This window comes from Geotrypetes seraphini, chromosome 6, assembly GCF_902459505.1.
Source record: "Geotrypetes seraphini chromosome 6, aGeoSer1.1, whole genome shotgun sequence".
Classification (NCBI taxonomy): domain Eukaryota; kingdom Metazoa; phylum Chordata; class Amphibia; order Gymnophiona; family Dermophiidae; genus Geotrypetes; species Geotrypetes seraphini.
This window is the reverse complement of record NC_047089.1, coordinates 219,102,872-219,123,583: the sequence shown is the minus strand read 5'-3', so window position 1 is coordinate 219,123,583 and position 20,712 is coordinate 219,102,872. Positions and strand designations below refer to the sequence as shown.

Genomic DNA, 20,712 nt, shown 5'->3' with positions numbered 1-20,712 from the left:
CACCAAATGAATGTAAAGTAAAAATGTTCAGGAAACTGTGCCAAGGATCTCTCATTTCTTCTACAAACACCAGGTATTTTTAGGAATTCATGGAACACAGCAGCGCAGTAAGAAAGAAAAACTGCAATAGAAAATTAAGTTCTTACCTTTGCTAACCTTCTTTCTGTAAGTACCTGACGTAATCAGTACTGAAGTTGTTCAATCCATGCCCGCAAATCGGGAATTGCAGAAATCAACACAGTTTTCTTTCATCTGCTCCTCCTACCTATGTGAGAGAGACAGAAACTCCTACAGTCACGTCCAAAAGCTAACCAACCTTACTGGAACAAGGCATAAATACAGAAAAGGGGCATGAGAAACTTCACCATCAACCCAAGAACGTTCTGCTCTGCAAGTAATAAGAACATAATTAATAAACAGCCAACATGCAACACAGGCAAGAACAGAGGAACAACATGGAACTAACCTGCTATGTGCAACTAGCACCAACTGGAAACCTGCCACTGGTAAAGATATGTAGAGCAATTTCCCCACAGGGCCCATCTGCTGGCTGGAAGATATTCTGGCCTGTAAGGAGAAATAACCGAGGCAGAAAACGCAGGCGATTCACAGAACTGAGCATATAGAGGGTGGGGGGAGGACATACTGATTCCATCGGGGACTTACAGAAAGGACCTAATCTTCCATTCTATTAGGTCCCCACCAGAATCAGTACTGAAGGTGATGTACCAAAGCAATGGCATCATCTAGAGAAGAGACTGAAGAGTCTGCCCTCAACACCAAGGCCCCAAAGGCGGCGTCAGACTGAGCCACCACATCCACTTGGTAAAATCTTGTAAAGGTATGAAGAGAAGACAGTGGACACCCTGAAAATTTCGTTTGGGTGAATCGATGGAGACTCCGCTCACGACACTGTTACACCTCTTGTTGAGTGGGCTTTGAGAAAGATTGGCAGCTGTTTGCCATAAGCGATATAAGTCGACGAAATGGCCTTGCAAATCCAGCAGGCGATAAAGTCTTAAACGTCGGTCTACCTCGCCTAGACTGACCAGTCAGATGGTCAGAAAGCTGAAAATCAGTCTTCTCCAAGTAGTGGAGCAAGACTCTCCATAGGTCCAGTTTTTGCAAGATCCAATCCTTCCACTCTGACCCCGTTGGGGCGAAAGGCAGGTAAATGAACTTCCTGGCTGACATGGAAATCTAAGCCACTTTTAGCAGAAAGGAACAGTATGGAGAGAATCTCCCATTTATGTTCTTATGTTCTCTGCAAGAGAGAGCCTGCAGCTCTGAAATACGTCGTGCAGAGACAATCACCACTAGAAAAACTGGCTCAAAGGGGGCTTCCGTAAGCCCATTCAGCGCAACATTAAGATTCCAAGTAGGAAAAAGCTGGCGCAGAGGTGGCCGTAAACAAAGTACCGCCCTGAGAAATCTGGTCACATCCAGATGAGCCGTAAGTGAACTGGAACCACTGTGTGCTCAAATCACAAGAGACCAGCCATCTGAACCTTGAGGGAAGCCACTACTAAACTTTTTTCCAAACCTGCCTGGAGGAAAGCCAGAACTACCGGAATGGGAGCATGCAACGGCTCCATCTGGTCTTTGTCACACCACTGCTGGAAAGCTTTGCAAGCCTTGGCATAAGCTGCCATAGTTGAAGGTTTCTTGGACTTCAAAAGTGTTTGGATGACTATGTCAAAGTAGCCCCTCTGAATTAAGGCTGAGCGCTCAAGAGCCATGCCTTAAGATCAAAGCACTTGGAGTTCTCCATGGGAACCAGGCCTTGACTGAGCAGGTTGCAATGAAGAGGAAGCTTGAGCTTCTTGTCCCACTGAAGACGGACCAGATCCACATATCATGGACGATGAGGCCAGTTCAGAGCTACAAGAATCACCAATCTCGGATGAGACATTATCCTGCAGATAACCTGACCGACCAAGGGTCACGGAGGGAATATGCAAAGGAACTTGTGAGTTGGCCAGGGCTAAACCAATACATCTAAACCCAAACTTCCAGGATCTATTCTTCAACAGAAGAAACGCTTGACTTTCAAGTTCTTGGCTGAAGCTATCAAGTCTATCTGTGGCCTGCCCCAGCGCTGTACTATGAGACGGAAAGCTCTCTTTAAGAGAGACTACTCTCCCAGGTCTAGGACTTGGCGACTAAGACAGCGCTGTACACTGTAACATACAAGAAACGGGCCATGCTCAGATTCCGCGGAGAGAAAGTCTATCCAAACTCTTATCCTGATACATAAAAGGATCTGCCAACAGAAGACGAAGATGAGAGTCCACCCATTGAAGCAGAACAACTTCACCTGCCAATTGAGTACAACACCTACTGCCCAAGCTGTAGAGAAATACCCCCATCCTAATACTGACCAAAAGGACCCTCAGCGGCAATCCGGAAGAATGATCTGAAGCTCCAGAAAGGTAGCCTGACCCTGCTCAAGAGTAGAAGAATGAACAAGTACTGAGTCGCCTCTGAAGACCAGACTCCTAGAGCTGAGGATGGAAGCCACCGAGCCCCCCAACCCAACAGCCCGGGATGGTCGGTGGTCATGAGCTAGTCCAGCAAAGACCGAGGCATGCCTTGAAAAGAGAAATCGCGCTGAGCCACCAAATCATACAGAGCGATGCAGGAGGAGCATATCAAATAATTGGAGCCCTGAGATACCGGGAACCACCGGAACAAAAGTGACTACTGTAGCGTAAGAAGGGGAAAGCAAGCCGAAGTTCCCAGTGGAGTCAGCAATATGGATCCCAGAAACTATACAGAATCCCATACTCTTGGTCATGGTAAGTGAAGAAGAATACCAATCTGAGACCGAGACCCCACGCCCAAGTCTCCGGAAAGAAACACATGTCTCGCCTATATGAATAAAAATATCACCCCGATATACCTATAAATAGTACAGGAGAAAAGAGCGCTGTGCAAATTCGAAGATGCACGTGTAAAGAACTGAGGAAAAGATACCACCCTTTTCGTGTCAGTCAAATGGCCCGACTGGAAGTCGTCCGAATCAAGCAGGCAGTCAAGAAGAAATTAGATGAATCGCCTGGTAGCGCCAAAACGGTACCACCGCCCACATCACCTAAAACATTCGTGAAGCCTTGTGTAGGCGAAATGGCATGTGCCAAAACCGAAAGCGCTGCTCCAAGAGAGGCAGGCAAACCAAGTGCCGATTCGGAGTCCATAGAGAAAATGTAAATATACTCCCAGGTTGTCTGCAGAAATGTGTAACCCCGAGAAACTAATTCAGCAGAATGGGATCCAGCCTGCCCAATGCCCCCATCTCGGGCACCATGAAGTAAGTGGAACAACGTCCCTTAGTTTCCGAAGAACTACAAGAACTGTCCTGAGGACCAGTAACACTGAAAAGGGAAACACAAAACATAGAGACTCCAAGAACGAACTAGAAACCTGAGGATGCAAAGATGCAAGCATCCTGAAAAATCTTCACAGCCCCTGACCTGACATTATAGCGTCTTCTCCCTCATGAGAAAGCTGAAGAGTCATTGGAAGAAGTCAAGATCCCCTCAGAATGAAGTGCAGAAGGTCAGGGAATGGCAGGATGAAACTGTAGGATCTGCAAGAAGGTTCTACTAGGAAAAATCAAGTTTCACAATGTAAAGAGGAATATACTGGAACCATGAAAACAGTACTAACCCCATGCAACATGAGCGAAATACGTATGTCCTTTAAAGTGAATACGTACCAGACTCAATCAAGATGCTGCATCTACCGCCCCGTGGAAAACAGCATCCTTACAGGTATCAGACAAAGCTCACATCGCTAATGAGAGCTTCAGGGATGAGACTAACAGCCACATAGAGCGTGATCCTCCGTGGGTTTGAGAGAATAGGTAACTGGCTCCTGGTTAAAAGGAGCTGTACAGCCCTTCCTGTCTGGTTGGGGGGCCCGCCTAGTATGTGCCATGAGAAAATGGTGACAGGAGAAACCAGCGTGATAAGCATGGAAATCTGAAGTCCAGGCCCCCTCAGAAATAGAGAAAGAGAGTCCTGGCCGCAGGAAGATGCGCAGTGTCATTATGCCCATAGAGACAGCCCGAACTTGGAAACTGTTTGTATTACCTTTAGGCATATATATCCTGTGCCACTACTAGACACATGCAGCTCAGCACAGAGGCCCAAATAAGGACAGTTACCTACAGACAAAGGCTCAATCTGCAGGGACCCCAAGAGAGACAATGAGATACCTGTGTGAAATACAGGGCACTATCTTACTGCTGATCTCACCGTGCCGTGAGTTGCCGTATGTCGCTCCAATCCGGAGACAAACCGAGACTGGGTGACCTAGCACAGGTCAGAGTCTCACTGGTAAACCCCTTGAGTGCTAACCCCAGAGTCCGATTAAACAAGCAGCTTCCTTCAAGGGAGTACAGCAGGAACACAGACATAGACATATAAATCTGCCCAAGCTTGTCCCAAAGCTGGTGAAACACATACAACTTGTCTGAACCGGAAAGGAGAGAAGCCCCAGCATACCCTGACCAAAGTCAGCTGGAAATAAACTACCGGAACGCTGCAGCTTTCCCGCCATCGCCGAAGACCCGAGCGCACGCCTGCTTCTCACTGACATGTGGCCGCTGCATCAACGCTCCTAGAAACATAGTCGGATTCGAGCCCTGCAAAATTTACCCTGCTGCGGCTTGCATAGAAAGAAAATCAGACTCAGGGAATAACCAGAAGAACGGCCCACAGCGCCGGAAAAAACATGTCCCATCTCATGCTGCTATAAACCGGCACCTGCACAATCAGCTGCGCATAGCCGTGACAAACACCGATGAAAGAGAGCCTCAAAATAAACAGGATTACTATTGCTACACTGAAACCCAACAATGAGAACAAGTGCGAACATGAAATTGCACCGCTACTGCCACGCTGTAACCAACAAGGAATCCAAGCGCGTGCATGCAAAGGGCGGGAAATCCCGGCTCCCTCCATGGATTTCTAGTCATAAAACTTAGCCTCAATAAAATATCCATGCCTTAAACGTACGTTGACCGAACCCACATTACTAAGACTCCCAAACAGAACCTGAAGTTCAACAGACAGTAAAAAACCAGACATACTCACAAGCTTGTTGTTAGGGCCGGTTGAAGCCAGTTAAAACTAATTGATCAGCAGTAACTGAGCAGAATGGAGGAACTGTGGTCTCTTTTTTTTTTTTTTTTTATACAGAGAAGGGAAAGAAGAAAAAAATTGAGACCCAGTCAGACCCTCTATCACTGGAGAGAGGGTGAGGCAGGGACCTGGGGGGGCCCAGGTGTAACCCCTAAAGCCGGCACCGTTCAGTCGGACACACCTGTCTCACTAAAGAGAAAATCTCAACAGGAGAAATAGCATTGCCAGCTCACTGAACAGAAACCTCAACAGGAGAAAATAATTTTCCAGCCACAGCCAGAATTCAGGAGCTAGTTGAATAGCGACCTTTTCCTGCTGGGAGATAGAGAATACTGGATAAACAGAAGGAGTGCCAGCCAATAGGACCACCTGTTAATCAGTTTCTCTATCTCCGCCTGCTGGTAGATGTGGGCTATCCCATTGGTCTCTGGATTCATCTGCTGCTGTTGCTAGGGAAAAGGCTGCTGAAGAAGCTACACCAAAAAGCTTCTTTAAGATAATGTTCACTCTTCAATCCTGGGAATCTTTCAGCATCACTCCCCCATCACTAGGAAGGGCTAAGAGCTTGGTGACCTGAGCCACTGCCAAATCCACGTTAGGTTGGTCAAAAATCTGCTGAAATTCAGGAACTATAGGATAAAGCTTAGACATAGCTTCAGTCAGTCGGAAAGAACACTCAGGAGTATCCCACTGTTCTGTAACCAGGGCAGTGAGATCCGGATGTGCAGGAAAAAATATGTCAGAGCATTAGAGCAGCTCATGACACAACACTGCGATGTAGAGGGCTGACTCTCTAGCTTCAGTTCCTTCATGGCTTCTGTAATGAAATGGTGGATGGCCACCGACTTAAAGATCCTGCGAATGAAGGGTCCTCACTTGTATCAGGACTCTTCTCCTACTGAATCAGTCCGCAGAGAGCATCAGCATTATCCAGGGTGGAAGCAATGTCTGGCGATAAAAGAGGCATAGAATCTGTGCACCAGCTAAGGTGGTTTGGGTCCGTAAGAGCCTGGATAGAGTGGCCCTGAAATAGGAACCTCCAGCAAGGAAGTGACTGGTTTAGAGACGGGCAACATGTACGCAGCTGCAATGAATGCGCCGGATCCATATAATATGCTCTCCACAGGAGCTGGATAAATTCTGGAGTAAATGTATACCCCTGGACAAAGGCTGTGCCCCGCCGGATCCCTGGTGATGCCCATAAAGAGTCCCTGGACTCGATGCACCAAAAACGGCCACTGGGCAGGATTTTATGCCCATATCCAGGACTGTTAGCTCCCCAGCCCTGGAGGACCCGGTGTAGGTGAGGCCTGAAGCTCCCACTCCCTCCCCATGTGCGCTACAGCACAAGGGCACTCGTCTGCCAGTAAACCGGTGCAATTCAAACATAAACAACACATTAGGGGCTGAAGAGTCCACCCCTACTGATTTTATGCAAAATTGAGGGGTTTTGAGGCAGAAAATAAACTTTGTAAAAAAAGATCAATAAAATCCAAGAAGGCTGCTTCCAGCAAATTTGCGCATAAAATGGCCCTTAAAAACAATATGGAAAACAAAACAAAACACTGATTTGGGGGTTTGAAGGGGGAGACCTGAACCCGACCCCCAGAAACCTTTGAAATAACTTTGTTTTTGGACACCCCCCCCCCCCGGATTCTCTCATAGGATATAATGGAGGAATACCCACAGACTTTGAAGTGCCATGCCTGTCAGCTCTTTTCACTGCAGTTGAAGTGAGGGAAAGGATTTTCTGTCTCAGAATTGTTCCAGATGGTATGATCCTCAAGATATTCAGGCTGCCAGTCAAATGGACCCCAACCAAAAATGCCACCCCCTCGAAATCTCTTCACATAACTGGGGAGGCAGGAAAACGCAGCCTGTGCCCTGATAGTCTGAGGGTTGTTAGGATGCAAAGCAGCCTACACTTAAGCCTCTGACAAGATCAGAAGGCAAGTAAGCACCCAGAGGGATGGACCCCCAAGCCTGAAAGTTGGCACACAGCAGGCTGAGGCTGGACCCACAGTTCCACTTGAAACTTGCCCTGTGAAGCTGCAGTCCACTCTGCAGAAACTGCTTCCTTTCCATGGCAGAGAATCACTTCAAAATGGGTTTCACGGCATCAAAGTCACTGAAAAACAAACTTAAGATGACCAAAATAAAAAAAGCAGAGTAGATCAGAAAGACTTCTGCACAGTTTGCTTGCAGAATTGAAAATTGTAGGGGGCTCTGTCTCTCTCATATAGATAGGAGGAGCAGATGAAAGAAAACTGTGGATTTCTGCAAGTCCCGGTTCACAGGCATGGACTGAAAACCTTCAGTACCGATCTGGAGGGGACATAACAGAATTAACAATTAGAATTTAATTACTCGCCTTTTTCAAATATGAACTGAAGGCAAAGTACAACTGAGGCACTTTAGTACTTTGATTATATCACCAATTGTTTATACAGGATTAAGAGAGAAATATCACAATCCCTGAATTCTATCTCTCTTATAAATATTGTCTTAAAGAAAATTAAAAATCCATAGAGCTGTGGTTCTTGCTGTTTGAACACTTATTTCAATCTACTTTAGAATCTTTATCAATTACATTAAAGGAGGAAAAAGCCTCAGATCCCCATGTGCTACAGATAGTCAACTCAAGAAGCACACTAGAAAGGGAAAATCACCTCATTGACTAAAAACCTCCACTCTAGCCTGAGTCACTTGATGTTAAATGCTTGAAAAGACAGAAAACTTATATTTAGATAACTTTGTTTCTGTATAGTCTTCCTCAATTATACTTTCAAATCACTGTTTCAAATGACTGTCCAAATGTTATCAGACCCGCTTACTATAGTAGATTGAGAAACAATGACTTATCTGGCTCAGGCAGGATTAACTTGCTGAAACTTCAAAACGTTCTTCGTCTTTTGTAAAGTTCGTTGTCCCTGCCGTATGCCGGTTCCCCTTTACTCTGTGGATTTTGAATTTTCTTCAAGACAATATTTATAAGAGAGGTAGAATTTAGGGCACTTTAGTACTTTCCCTGCCAAAGGGAGCCTACAATCAAAAGTGCACCCAAGGCAATGGGGCAAATCATTCTCCCATATTGCAAGAAGCATCAGTGGGATCTGTACCCTGGCTTCTCTGGTTCTCAATTCACTGCTCTGATTGAGTAAATGTATTATGCTTGCAATAAATAACATCAACTTCTGACACCCACCAATCCGAACCACCAACTGCTTCTGTCTAACAGCCCCTGGAACAGTCTGCTTTCACTTACCATTTTCCTCCCTCAAGTTTAGAGTGCCCTCTACTCTTGTTTACTATTTCCACCCCCCCCCCTCTAATCCAGAACACTGGCTTTTCCATCACTTCACCGTTCCTTTCCCCCAAAAATATCTACAGAAGTTAGTTCTCACTCCTCCCCACTATGGAGAACTGTTTGCTCTCAGTTACTACAGACCCTCCTCCAAATTTCCTCTTTACCTTCTATAACACTAATCCCATTTTTTCACTTCTCTCCCTTCCATCAGCCCCCCCCCCCCATATGCCCGCATTGTAGCATCCAAATCTACGTACACTCCCTCGTTCCAGGAGAAGCTGGCACTTGCTCAAGCAGTCAGGGCTGGATGTGAACTCTACTAAGGCTTTCTCTGCCTGCAATCGGGTGGCCGTGTCCGTGCTTTCATACAGCTGCTTGCATAGGTTCTCCAGTTGGGCTAAGCTCTGCAATAGAAAACAGAGGGAATAAGTCAATCTGATCACTAGCATGCCTCTCTGAGACCACAGCACACATCTTCCAAAAACTTACCTTTCACTGCATCCTATCAATCACTGAAGTTTCCTCTCTCAGCTCAGCCTTGGTATAGCTTCTGGGTTTTCCTTGCCTATTCAATCTCCTCTACCTTTTCAATTTAATATATTCTTTGTCTTAAATATCCTGATCATTAGTGCTGAGAATGCTCCTCTCACTTCAGTTACAAAGTGACAAAAGGAAAAACAAAATACAGAAACAAACCAGCTTGGTCAATGTAAACTGCAGGAAATACAGGCAATTGCATCTGAATCATCCAAGATGATTTTGCTGTCTGATGATTACTATCAGTTACTGAATGAATGCCTTGAAAAAGGGCATGGCACAACAGATGGTCTCTCTTTACATGCATGTTAAGCACAAAGACCTAGGTATTCCTTCACAAGTTTGTTTCTAAATAATCAAGGTTACTAACTTGCCTCTGGACTGATCTATTTACTTTCAATGCTTCTTAATCTGAATAATTAGAGTGCTTAAAACATCTTTGCATATCATTAAACAATTACCAATACTACTTAAGTCAGAAGCTGCTCATACCGTTTGTAGAATGAGAAGAACAAGGTAATGGCAAAAACCACCTCTGAGAGCAAAATAAATTCAGGAACTTTAGAATAAAATTCATCTCTGGAGCAAACTTCAGTGCTCATTCCTGCAATCTCAGGCCTTACTGTGGTGTGGTATTAAATCTGTTCTCTACTGGGACAGTTGATTCAAAAAGATTATTTTCTTACCTTGATAATATCTTTTCCAATAGATAGAGATGGTAAGCTGAACTCTAGGGCAGTATTTCTCAACACTCGGTATGGGTACCCTTAGGGGTACGCGAGCCGCTTGTTGGGGGTATGCACCGCCACAGATATTGCCTGCCTGCCTCCAACTAAGCCACCTCTGGGGATCCCTCCTTCCTGCCTGCCCCCTCCATCAAAGTCAACCCAGCCCCCACTCTTCTCAGCTGGATCAGACCTCTCCCCAGTTCCCGATTCCCCCACCTACCAGCTAGAGGCACAACGAAGCCAGCCTCCTGCTATCTGCCTGCCCCAGAAGTGCTCTTTCTGCAGCATTCTGCCTATGCAGAACGCTGCAGAAAGAATACTTCTCAGGAAGGCAGGCAGGCAGACAGCGGGAGGCTGGCTTTGTTGCATCTCCAGCTGCCTGAAGATTTTAAAATACAGTGGTGAGGAACTGGTAGGTGGGGGAATCAGGAACTAGGGAGAGGTTGGATCCAGCTGAGAGGAGTGGGGGCTGGAGTTGGGAATAAAGGAAGGACAGATGCTGCACAGGGTGTGCGGGGGAGGGGGGGTGCTGCAGGGGCTGGGGGTTAGGAAGGGAGGGAAAGGGAGATGCTGCTGGTGAGTAAGGGAACAGGAAAAGAGAATTGTTGGATATAGGTGTGGAGTGAGAGGAAAAGACACGGTGTAAAAATCATATTCAATGCTAAAAAATATGATCATGTCTCACCCCTTCTTCACAAAGCCCATTGGCTTCCTGTTGAACACAGAATAAACTACAAAACCCTTTATTGACATTTAAAACTTGTTCAAGCAACCAATCTGAATTTATTAACAGTCTTATCATACCTTACTGTCCATCTAAAGCCCTTCGCTCAACGTCTCAAAATCTCATAACGATTCCCTCAAAAAAGCACATCAACACTATTAGATCTAACAATTTTGCTGTATACACCCCTTCTCTTTGGAACTCCATCCCTAACCATCTTCATCTAGAAATATCCATTTCTCATTTTAAAAACAAGTTAAAAACATTTTTATTTCAAGATGGTTCAGAATATGGCCATCCGTCTTACTTTCGGCCTGAAGAAATGGGGAACATGTTACCCCTTTCTATCAAAAGCTACATTGGCTGCCATTGGAATCCAGAGTTCTGTTCAAGTTCTCATGCATCTGCTACAAAACAGTATTTGGTATGTTACTGGGTTATCTCAATCCCCACTTTACTTTGAGTTATAACAATAAGAGCTCTCGAAGAATACATTTGTTTGCTTTTCCCTCAATAAAATTATGCCATTATAAAATGTTCTTTGAAAGAACCTTTTCTTTCCAGGCTGCCAAACTGAATTCATGCCTTGCCAAAATTGTGCAGGATGCCTCTTCTTATCTTGATTTTAGAAAGCAGATAAAAACTCAATTATTTAACAGGCTGGGTTCTTAACATATTTTATCATTATAACTTTTTTATTCTTTTTTAAGATTGTTGTACCCTTTTTGTATGTACTTTTCCTATATTGTATGCACATAACTTGTTAATTCTCAATGATTTGCATTGTTTGTATTACAATTAACTGTTGTGAACCGCTTAGAACTTTTTGGGTATGACAGTATAAAAAAAAATAAACTATTATTATCTAACTGCCCTTATCAGGGCTAAACTTTTTCTGATAATATTTATTCAGATCCCCCCCTAACGTATCTTTCCTTTTATGTTCACTTTCTTCTGATTATTGTAGTTCTTCCCATTTTTCCCTCTTGTTCTTGTTTGTCTTAAATTTGTGTATTATTTGTCCTACTAACTCCCCATAAGGTCTATTTTGTAAAGTTTTAACTTACATTTCTGTCTTTTTTGTAGAAATTTTTTTTTATTTGTAGACCGCTCAATCAAACTTCTGAGTGGTGTACAAGAAATTTTAATAAAACTTGAAACTTGCACATGGGGAAAGGAAGAAATAGGAAAATTGGGCATAGAGAGAAAGGTAAAAATGTATGAAGGAGAAAAGGATGAAAGGGAGAAATGTTGGATATGGTGGTGGAGAGGGAACAGAGGAACAGATGCTGCACATGATCCAGTGGATGAGAGGGAGAGAAATGTTGGATGTGGTAGTAGAACGAGTGGGAGAGATGCCTGGATCTCTCAAGACAGATGGAGATATAGAGATAGAGACAATAGGGGGTAGAGGACAGAGGAAGAAAAGTTGGACTCATGGAGGGACAGAGAGAGATGTTGGTTGGGGAAGGGAATGGGGTCCGGAGGAGATGAAACATGCAGAAAGAAAGAAATATTGGATGCATAGTCAGAAGGAAGTGTAACCAGAGACTCATGAAATCACCAGACAACAAAGGTAGGAAAAATGATTTTATTTTCAATTTAGTGATCAAAATGTGTCTGTTTTGAGAATTTAAATCTGCTGTCTGTATTTTGCACTAAATTGTTTATTTTTCTATAGTTGTTACTGAGTTGACATTGCATATTTTAAAGTCATCTGCCTTGATCTCTTTGAAACCCCCTCGAATATAAATGATTAAGATTTTCTCTGTGTAGCGTGTGCTTTGTGTTTTTTTTTAATTTTGTGGTTACCATTATGTATTATAAGATTATATTGTGTGTATATGAAAAATGGATGTAAGAAATTGCATTACAATTAGTACTATTATTATGGTGGTGAGGTCTGGGGCGGAGCTTGGGTGGGGTACTCGGCTGATATTTGTTAGACTTAAAGGTACTTAGCTTGAAGAAGTTGAGAAATACTGTTCTAGTGTACTCAATCCATTCTCACATACTGCAGAAAGTTGTCAATTATAGCTTCTGACCACCATCACCTTCTCCCTGGTCTCTGCTGCCCTCTTAAAAGCTTTAGAGTAAAAGACAGGAGATGGGGGGGGGACACGGGGAACTCCCCAAAACCAAGGTTCTGATCTGCTCATCAATAATAATAAAATGGTAAGCGCGCATGCGCACTCGAAAGTCGTGTTCCCTGTTCCGTTGCAACAGCACGAGTGCACATGCGCGCTTAACGTCACAGTCTCCTTTTTTTCAAGCCGCTGCTAGCGACGCGCCAGAGCTGGACCCCCCGTTGACCCTCCCACCGCTACAAAGCTGACAAACCCGGCATGAGCAGCAGCGTCGCAGGCACACTAAACGCTGTTTCGGGTCTTCTACTGGCCTAATTTCCTCTGACACGTCCCAGGGACGCGGCTGAGGAAATTAGGCCAGTAGAAGACCCGAAGCAGCGTTTACTGTGCCTGCGATGCTGCTGCTCCTGCCGGGTTTGTCAGCCCTGTAGCGGTGGGGGGTCAATGGGGGTTTCGGTTGTGCCGGGTCGGCGGCGGCGAAGGTGGGGGGGGAGTCAGGTAGGTGGAAGGAGAATGGGAGGGAGGCAGGCAGGCTGGCATCGGAGGAGGGGTGGGGGGGTTCAATGGAAGGCAGACAGGATGGTATGGGGGGGTTCCATGAAAACATGCTGCTCAGGGGGATGGGAGGCAAGCAAGCAGGCAGCAGACATGGGGGGGGGTTTCAGTGGAAGGGGAATGGGAAGCAGGCAGGCTGGCATCGGAAGGGGGGTGTGGGGTTCAATGGAAGGCAGACAGCCAGGATGGTATCGCGGAGGGGGGGGGTCCATGGAAACATGCTGCTCAGGGGAATGGGAGGCAGACTGGCATGGGGGAGGGTTCGGTGGAAGGGGGATGGGAGGCAGGCTGGCATTGGAGGGGGGTGGGGGTTCAATGGAAGGCAGGCACGCAGGATGGCATCGGGGGGGATTTCCATGGAAATATGCTGCTCAGGGGGATGGGAGGCAGGCAGACTGGCATTGGGGGGTTTCAATGGAAGGGTTATAGGAGGCAATGGAGGGGGTGGGGTGTTTTCAATGGAAGGCAGGCTGGCATCGGAGGGGGGGAGGAAGGAGGCACTAGGGGCACTAAGGACATAGAAAGGGCCACTATGGACATAGGAAGGAGGTAGATTCACAGACAGAAAAAATGACAGACAGGCAGCATGCAAGGAGAGAGAGAGACAAAGAAAAAAAATACCCAGACAGATAGACATCTACTCTAGCACCCGTTAATGTAATGGGCTTAAAGACTAGTATAACATATAAACAGTCAATAATGAAACTGTAATTTATAAATGAACAATGCTATTCAACAGTAAAACACATCAAATAAAAGCAACAGCTTGAATATTAGTGAAGCTCAATCAACTCTTGAGAAATTCTATTTACAAACTGAATCGGAAACAATAGTCTGTCTGGCACAGAAGTCTTAGCTACGGAGAGGACCATGAAGCTTAAGGCAGAAATAGGTACATCATAAATTACTGGGTGGGAGGTTCATACCATTCCTATCTACTGGAAAAGATATTATCAAGGTAAGAAGCTATAATCTTTTTCCAGTGCAATAGGAATTGTATACTGAACCATAGGGACGTACCCAAGCAGTTCCCAAAATTCCGGGTGGGATAAACATAGAAACATGATGGCAGGTAAAGGCCAAATAAACCATCCAGTCTGCCCATCCGCAGTAACCATTATCTCTTCCCAAGAGATCCCATGTGCCTATCAGAAGCCTTCTTGAATTCAGACATAGTCTCTGTCTCCACTACTTCTTCGGGAGACTGTTCCACGCATCTACCACCCTTTCTGTAAAAAAAATATTTCCTTAGATTACTCCTGAGCCTATCACCTCAACTTCATTCTATGCACTCTTATTCCAAAGCTTCCTTTCAAATGAGACTCGACTCATGCGCATTTACACCACGTAGGTATTTAAATGTCTCTATCATATTTCCCCTCTCCCGCCTTTCTTCCAAAGTATACATATTGAGATCTAAGTCTGTCCCCATATGCCTTATGACTAAGACCACGCCCCATTTTAGTAGCCTTCTTCTTGACTGACTCCAACCTTTTTATGTTTTTGAAGGTGCGGTCTCAAGAATTGCACACAATATTCTAAATGAAGTCTCACCAGTCTTATACAGTGGCATCAATACCTCCTTTTTCCTACTGGCCATAGCTATTCCTATGCATCCTAGCATTCTTCTAGCTCTCGCCATCACCTTTTCAACTTGCTCTCAGTACTGCAGGGATCCAATTGCAGAATCCTCCTGTGCTGCCATGTCTACCCTACAGAATTTAGTGAATGTGTGAAGGGAAGACCATGTAGTAGATCTACATATCTGCTCCGGCGGTATCACTCTAAATTCCGCCCTAGAGGAGGCCACTCCTTTTATCGAATGTGCTTTCAACAACACTGTTGGTTGTTTGCCACAGACAATGTATATAGAGATCACTGCCCGAATCCACCTGGACATGTTGGCCTTGGAAGTAAAGAATGACATGGTGACAAAATTCATCACAGTTCCCGTGCCCGCGGATAACCACGGGAAATAATCCCATGTCATTTTTAGTGTCTATTTCAGCCTCAGTCCTTCTACACCAGCATTCTTCAAAGCAAAGCTTGAGGGTCAGTGGTTGTAGCCATTCATACTCTGATTCTTCCCTCTCTCCTTAAAGAATGACATGAAGATTGTTTACCGCGGTTATCCACGGGAACGGTGATGAATTTTGTCACCGTGTCATTCTCTACTTGGAAGCTGGTCTGTTTTGCCTCAACTCTTTGGCTAGCACAAAAATGGTCTGACAGACAAAACTCATCAGTTACTTCCAGGTAACGCAAAATAACACTGCGGACATTCAGAAGCCTTAAAGCCTTGTCTTTCCTCTAGAACCTGTAGGTTGAAAGGCTGGAAGTCTGATTTCCTGGTTGATTTGAAATGCTGAAACAACTTTTGGCAAGGAGGTGGCTGCCTAGAAACAGAAGGAGTATGTCTCTGATGTAAAGGAGGTTGTTTAGTAGATCTCCTTGAAGAAAAAGATTTAGACTGCGCTTTATTTAAAGTATTTCAGTCTGCTCATGTTGAGCTAATTTTTGTGCAACAACCTCGCCAAAAAGCACCTTCCCTAGAGAGTGTCTGAGCCAAGCCAAGAGTCTCATAGCTACTGACATAGCGGACACTCTGTAAGACAGTTGAAAAGCATCAGACAATGATGTTTGGAAGATACGTTGCAGTCTGTAACAGAGTATGAATAGTCTGCTGAAAAATTAAAAATTCTGCTCAACAGCATAAAGTTTTGGTAAAGGCGACGTCCAAACTTGTCCATAGTAGGGCCTTCATGTCCTAGAGGCAATGAGGAAGGAACTCTGGAAGGAAAATATTTTTTGAGGGTTGAGTGGAAGTTGTGGAATATCCTGGAGTAGAGAAAATTCTGTAAAGCGAATTCATCTTCCCTGGAGCAACCTTGACAGATAAAGGTATCTCCCAATTTCTAAAAAGGATTTGTTTAAACAGTTCATCCAATGGCAATTTGAAGAGATCTTTGTAAGGTCCATGAAAGTTCAATATATTTTGAAATTCAGCATTAAATGAAGCATCAGTCTCCACTGACAGAGACAAATCTTTGCACAACTGGTTAATGTAAGTTGAAAAGGAGAATTCTTCAGGAGAAGATCTTCTTTTGGGAAGAGTTGGATCAACAGACTTAGGTTGAGAAGAGGAAAAACCACACTCTGAGTCAGACTTCGAATCACAGAAAACTTCTGGGGAAAAAATGTCTAGAAGTCCTGCGACATTTTCAGTACCGGTCCGGTGAAGAGGAGAAAGAGGATTGATGAACTTTCTGATGCTTCTTCAAAAAACGAAGGTTGACTAAAAGAGGAACTCCAATGTCTTGGTCTGGAATGCCTCACAGAAGAGGACTTATGGCCCAAAGTAGCAGCTCGAAGTCCCTAAGAAGAGCATTGTTGAGAAGAAGTAGAACTTCGATGCGAAGAACCATGCCTGGAGGAAGATCGGTGCCGAGAGATAGAACCATGGCGCCTCATAAAAGATCAGAGCAGCATTTCGATGCTCCATTGGATCGATGGTATTGGTACCTTGATGCCTCACAGTGGTATTATCAGGTTGGGTTGGTACCTAGGGAGTTCAGTGCGACTTATAAACAATGGCAATCTCCCTAAGAAAGAATTTATCGAGTTTCTCTCGAAAAGAGTATACCAGTAGCGATTGCTGAGCAGCCAGCACTGTAGGTGCAGCAGGTTGCTTCGGTATGGGTGACCTGGCAGAAGACACACCCAGTGTGGGAGAAACAACCTGTAGCTCAGCAGAATGATGATGACGTCTTTTGGTCTGCATCAAGAAGCTCAATGCTGTAAAGGCCTGCGACACCTGCTGAGCAGGATGTACCAGTACTGAAGGCTTACCAGCTGGTACTATTGGTGCAGCAGGTTGACTCGGAGAGGGTGACCTTGACGAGGATGCACACCTAGGAGGGGAGACAACCTGCAGATCCTTAGATTGATGTGTGGTCTGCAACAAGAGACTCAATGCTGTAAAGACCTGTGACGCTTGCTGGGAAGGGGATAACTCTGAAACTGGCTTCCCCGTTACTAGATTTCCCGGTGTCGAAGCCAATGTAGTATTTTTCAAAGGCAACGGCTCTGCAGTTTTTCCAATGTTCACAGCAGAGCCAAACAGCTTCCCTCATTATAAGACGGGCTTTAATGGAACGCTTTTGCAAGGTGGAGCACTTATTGCATGATTCAATTTGGTGATCAGGGCCCAAACACTGAAGACACCAATTATAGGGGTCGGTTATCGAAATAGGCCTCTTGTACCTGCAGCACTTTTTAAACCCTGTCGTAGGTTTTGGCATGGGAAAAATCTTATAGGTGAGATTAAACTCAAAATAAGTAACACAATGAAAATTATAATTGAGGACATCATAGCATTTGGATAGGTGTGACATTCAAATTTGTCCATAGTTTTCCCTTCCCTTCTAGGAGGTACGGTGGCATAAACCTTGGAAGGATGGGACTCTTTAAGGAGGACTCAACAAGCAGGGATTGATGAGATAACTGCGAGTTGTCAAACCCTTTGCGATGCACAGTTTTATACCTAGAGTCCAATTTTCCTGGAACAGCTGGTATGGAATAAGGTGTCTCCAGGCATCGACCAAAAGTCTGATTCAAAAGCTTATGAAGTGGAAGCTTAAGTGACTCTTCCGGAGGTTGAGGAAGATGCATGACTTTGAGGTACTCTTTAGAGCATTTGGAGCCAGTATCTAACTGAAGATCCAAGTCCACAGCCATCTGACGAAGAAAAGATGAGAAAGATAGCTGATTTGCCAGTGCTTTGTCTCGAGAAGGACTTGAGGATGTCTAGGCAGCCTGGGTCGAAGATGAAGCTTCGGCAGGAAAAAAGACATCAAAAGAATATGGAGACTTGGACGAAGCAATCGAAACCGCTGCATCTTTGAGGTTCGGCATTGAAGACCTCGAACGAGGAGTCGGTGGTCTAGTCGAAGTAGGGGTAAAGCGAGGCTTAGTTGAAGAAGGTCGTTCTTTAGAAGAAGAACCATGCCTGGAAGTATGCCTCGATCGTTGGTGAGAACTGTGTCTGGAAGCAGATCTCGAAGATCGAGGAGACTTCGCCTCGGAGACAGAAGCAGCCGATGCCATCAAAGAATGGATAGGACTGAAGGCTATAGAGCGAAGCTCCAGAGGCTTGGTGGAGGAACCTCGATGCACTCCCAAAGACTCTGCTCCTTGTATAGAGTGTGAGGATTCCAGCCGAGGCACTTGCAAAGATTCTGCTCCTTGCTTTATGTGCTTGGATGCCAGACCAGACACTCTCAGAGACTCTGCTCCCTGCAAAGAGTGTGTAAGCTCAAACTGAGGAAGGGGAAGCGGCTCGACCTTGCGGGAGTCTGCTGAATGCTCAGGCTAGATGAGAGGAAGAAGCTTCAGTTCTATATTAGTAAGGAACTGAATAAATTGCTTCTCCAACATGGTCTGGAAAGAAGCCGGCAAGGATGGATCCGCATCTGAAACCGGACCAGCTGCTCTGGCTGGAGGTTCCACCGAGGCAGCGTGAGAGTGCTTCGACTTGAAAGTCTTAGGCATTTTAATCACTACCGCCGGAACTGTCTGCTGAGCTATCTGACCTGAGGAAACAGGAGAAGATACAACAGATGTCGAAGAAAGAGCCGCTGCAAACGACGAAGGTCTGATGAGGCTCGAGGTGGAAGCAGTAGAAGCAGGAGGAGCCTCGGTCGAAGAAGAGGCCGCCTTTGAAGTCGAGGGATCAGAGGAAGAATCCATCTCGAAAAGCTTATCCACCAAAATACAACGACGGTTGAAGGCTTGAGGTTGAAGCGTAGCACAGCGCAGGCACGACTTCGGATGATGTTTCGGCCCAAGGCACTTGAGGCAGCGACAGTGTGGGTCCGTAAGAGAAATAGCACGCTGACACTTGCTACACTTCTTGAAGTCCGTGGCAGGCTGGGACATAGAAGAAAAATAGCCGCCGCAAAATCGAAGCCCTCGGGATGCGGCCGTGCGGCCTGTCCCGGCAAAGGGACGGAAAATGAAAAAAAATTTTTTTTTTTTTAAACTAAAAATGAAAGAAATAAAATAAGAACAGCGATTCTTGAGGAAAAAAATACAAACCACGGTTCAGATAAGGCACGAAGTAACAAAGTTAAACGCAGAGAGTCAAAGATGGACTTCTCGGCTCCGTGGAAAACTGAGAACTGAGGAGACACGTCCTGCACTGGGTGGGAAGCCACTTGCGCATGCGCGGTGCGGTCGTCTCGAAACTTCGAGTTTCTTCAAGCAAGTCTGCTTGCGAGGCTTCCGCATCCGGGCTCCGTTGATGACGTCACCCATACGTGAGAATAGGCTGCCTGCTTGTCCTGGGATAAGAGATATATACTGGATGTATGTAAGGGGTAGCATGCTGACTATACTGTATATGGCAATTGTGTCAGGTTTCTAAACTATAAAGAACAGAAATGGATTTTTACTTTACAAACTAACTCCGCAAGGGCTAAATTTAGAAACAGAGTGGACAACTTTATTATAATATGATAGATTGTATAGGATATGTATAAGATCTGCTATGTTGATCAGAATAGTGAAAAGATGAAGTAAATAATAATAGTGGATAGTATGAAAACGTAGGATGCCCAATCAAATCTTTTGAAGGAACTGATGTCACAGTGCACTCTGAATAATAATATTTGAAATGACAACGCCATCTTGTCCTGGGAAAATAACAGGCTTGATGGTAGAGCACAATTCCGTAAGGTAAAAGAATGGTTAAATTTGCTATAATTAAGTTTGAAGATATAATATATTGATAATAACAAAGAGATAGAGTATAGTAATTTAATGTATCTTTTATGCTTAGGGGACAGCCTTGAAACAGCCGTGGAGATGAAACATGTCGGCAGGTCCCAAGCCGACAGAACTTTAATGTAAAATTTAAGTGCCTAAGTTTGGGGAGTTTTAAATATTGTCCTGAGCCGACAGACTTTTAATATAAAAGATAAGTGCCTAGATTTGGGGCATTTTAAATATTATTTAAATAATAAAGAGTAAAATACCTATATTAAGATTATGAGAAAGGGAAAAATATTTATATAAAAAAAGGATTGATAACAATCTGAGCAGTTTTTCTAAAAAAACAATGAAGGATCACTTGCTTGACTCTGAGGATTCTAAAAAGAGTGATGATCACCAAAAGTGCTTAAATTCAAATTTAATACGATTGCATATTTGTATGTGACTTACCCCCTCTTTTACGAAACTGCGATAGAAGTTTCTAGTGCAGGGGGAGCTGTGCTGAATGGCCCATGCTGCTCCTGATGCTCATAGGAACTCAATGAACATTGGGAGCAGCACGGGCCATTCAGCGCAGCTCCCCACACTAGAAACTGCTATCGCAGTTTTGTAAAATGAGGCCTTAGTTTAGATTTTGATTGCATTCAGAGAATATATTGCCAAAATTAGATACTTGTGAGAAAAAAATCAGGACCATACTGCTTGTGCTGGGGGAGTAGGAGGGATGCAGCTGAGGAACTTATTGTCTGTGTATGGCAGAGAAGGATTCCATAAAGCAAAAAGGGACATGTTTATGGCCATGATTTTATATATGGGTCACAATACTTATGGCCATGATTAAAAATGGGTGCTGTTC

The 20,712-nt window shown here is 44.7% G+C and overlaps 1 protein-coding gene across 1 annotated transcript in view; it reads right to left on the bottom strand.

Moving 5' to 3' along the window:
- XPO7 (exportin 7) overlaps positions 1-20,712 on the bottom strand; it is a 174,297-nt gene that overhangs the window by 101,049 nt on the left and 52,536 nt on the right. The window contains exon 3 of the mRNA XM_033950080.1: positions 8,712-8,858. Coding sequence (XP_033805971.1) covers positions 8,712-8,858 — 147 coding nt within the window. The remainder of the gene's footprint in view (positions 1-8,711; positions 8,859-20,712) is intronic.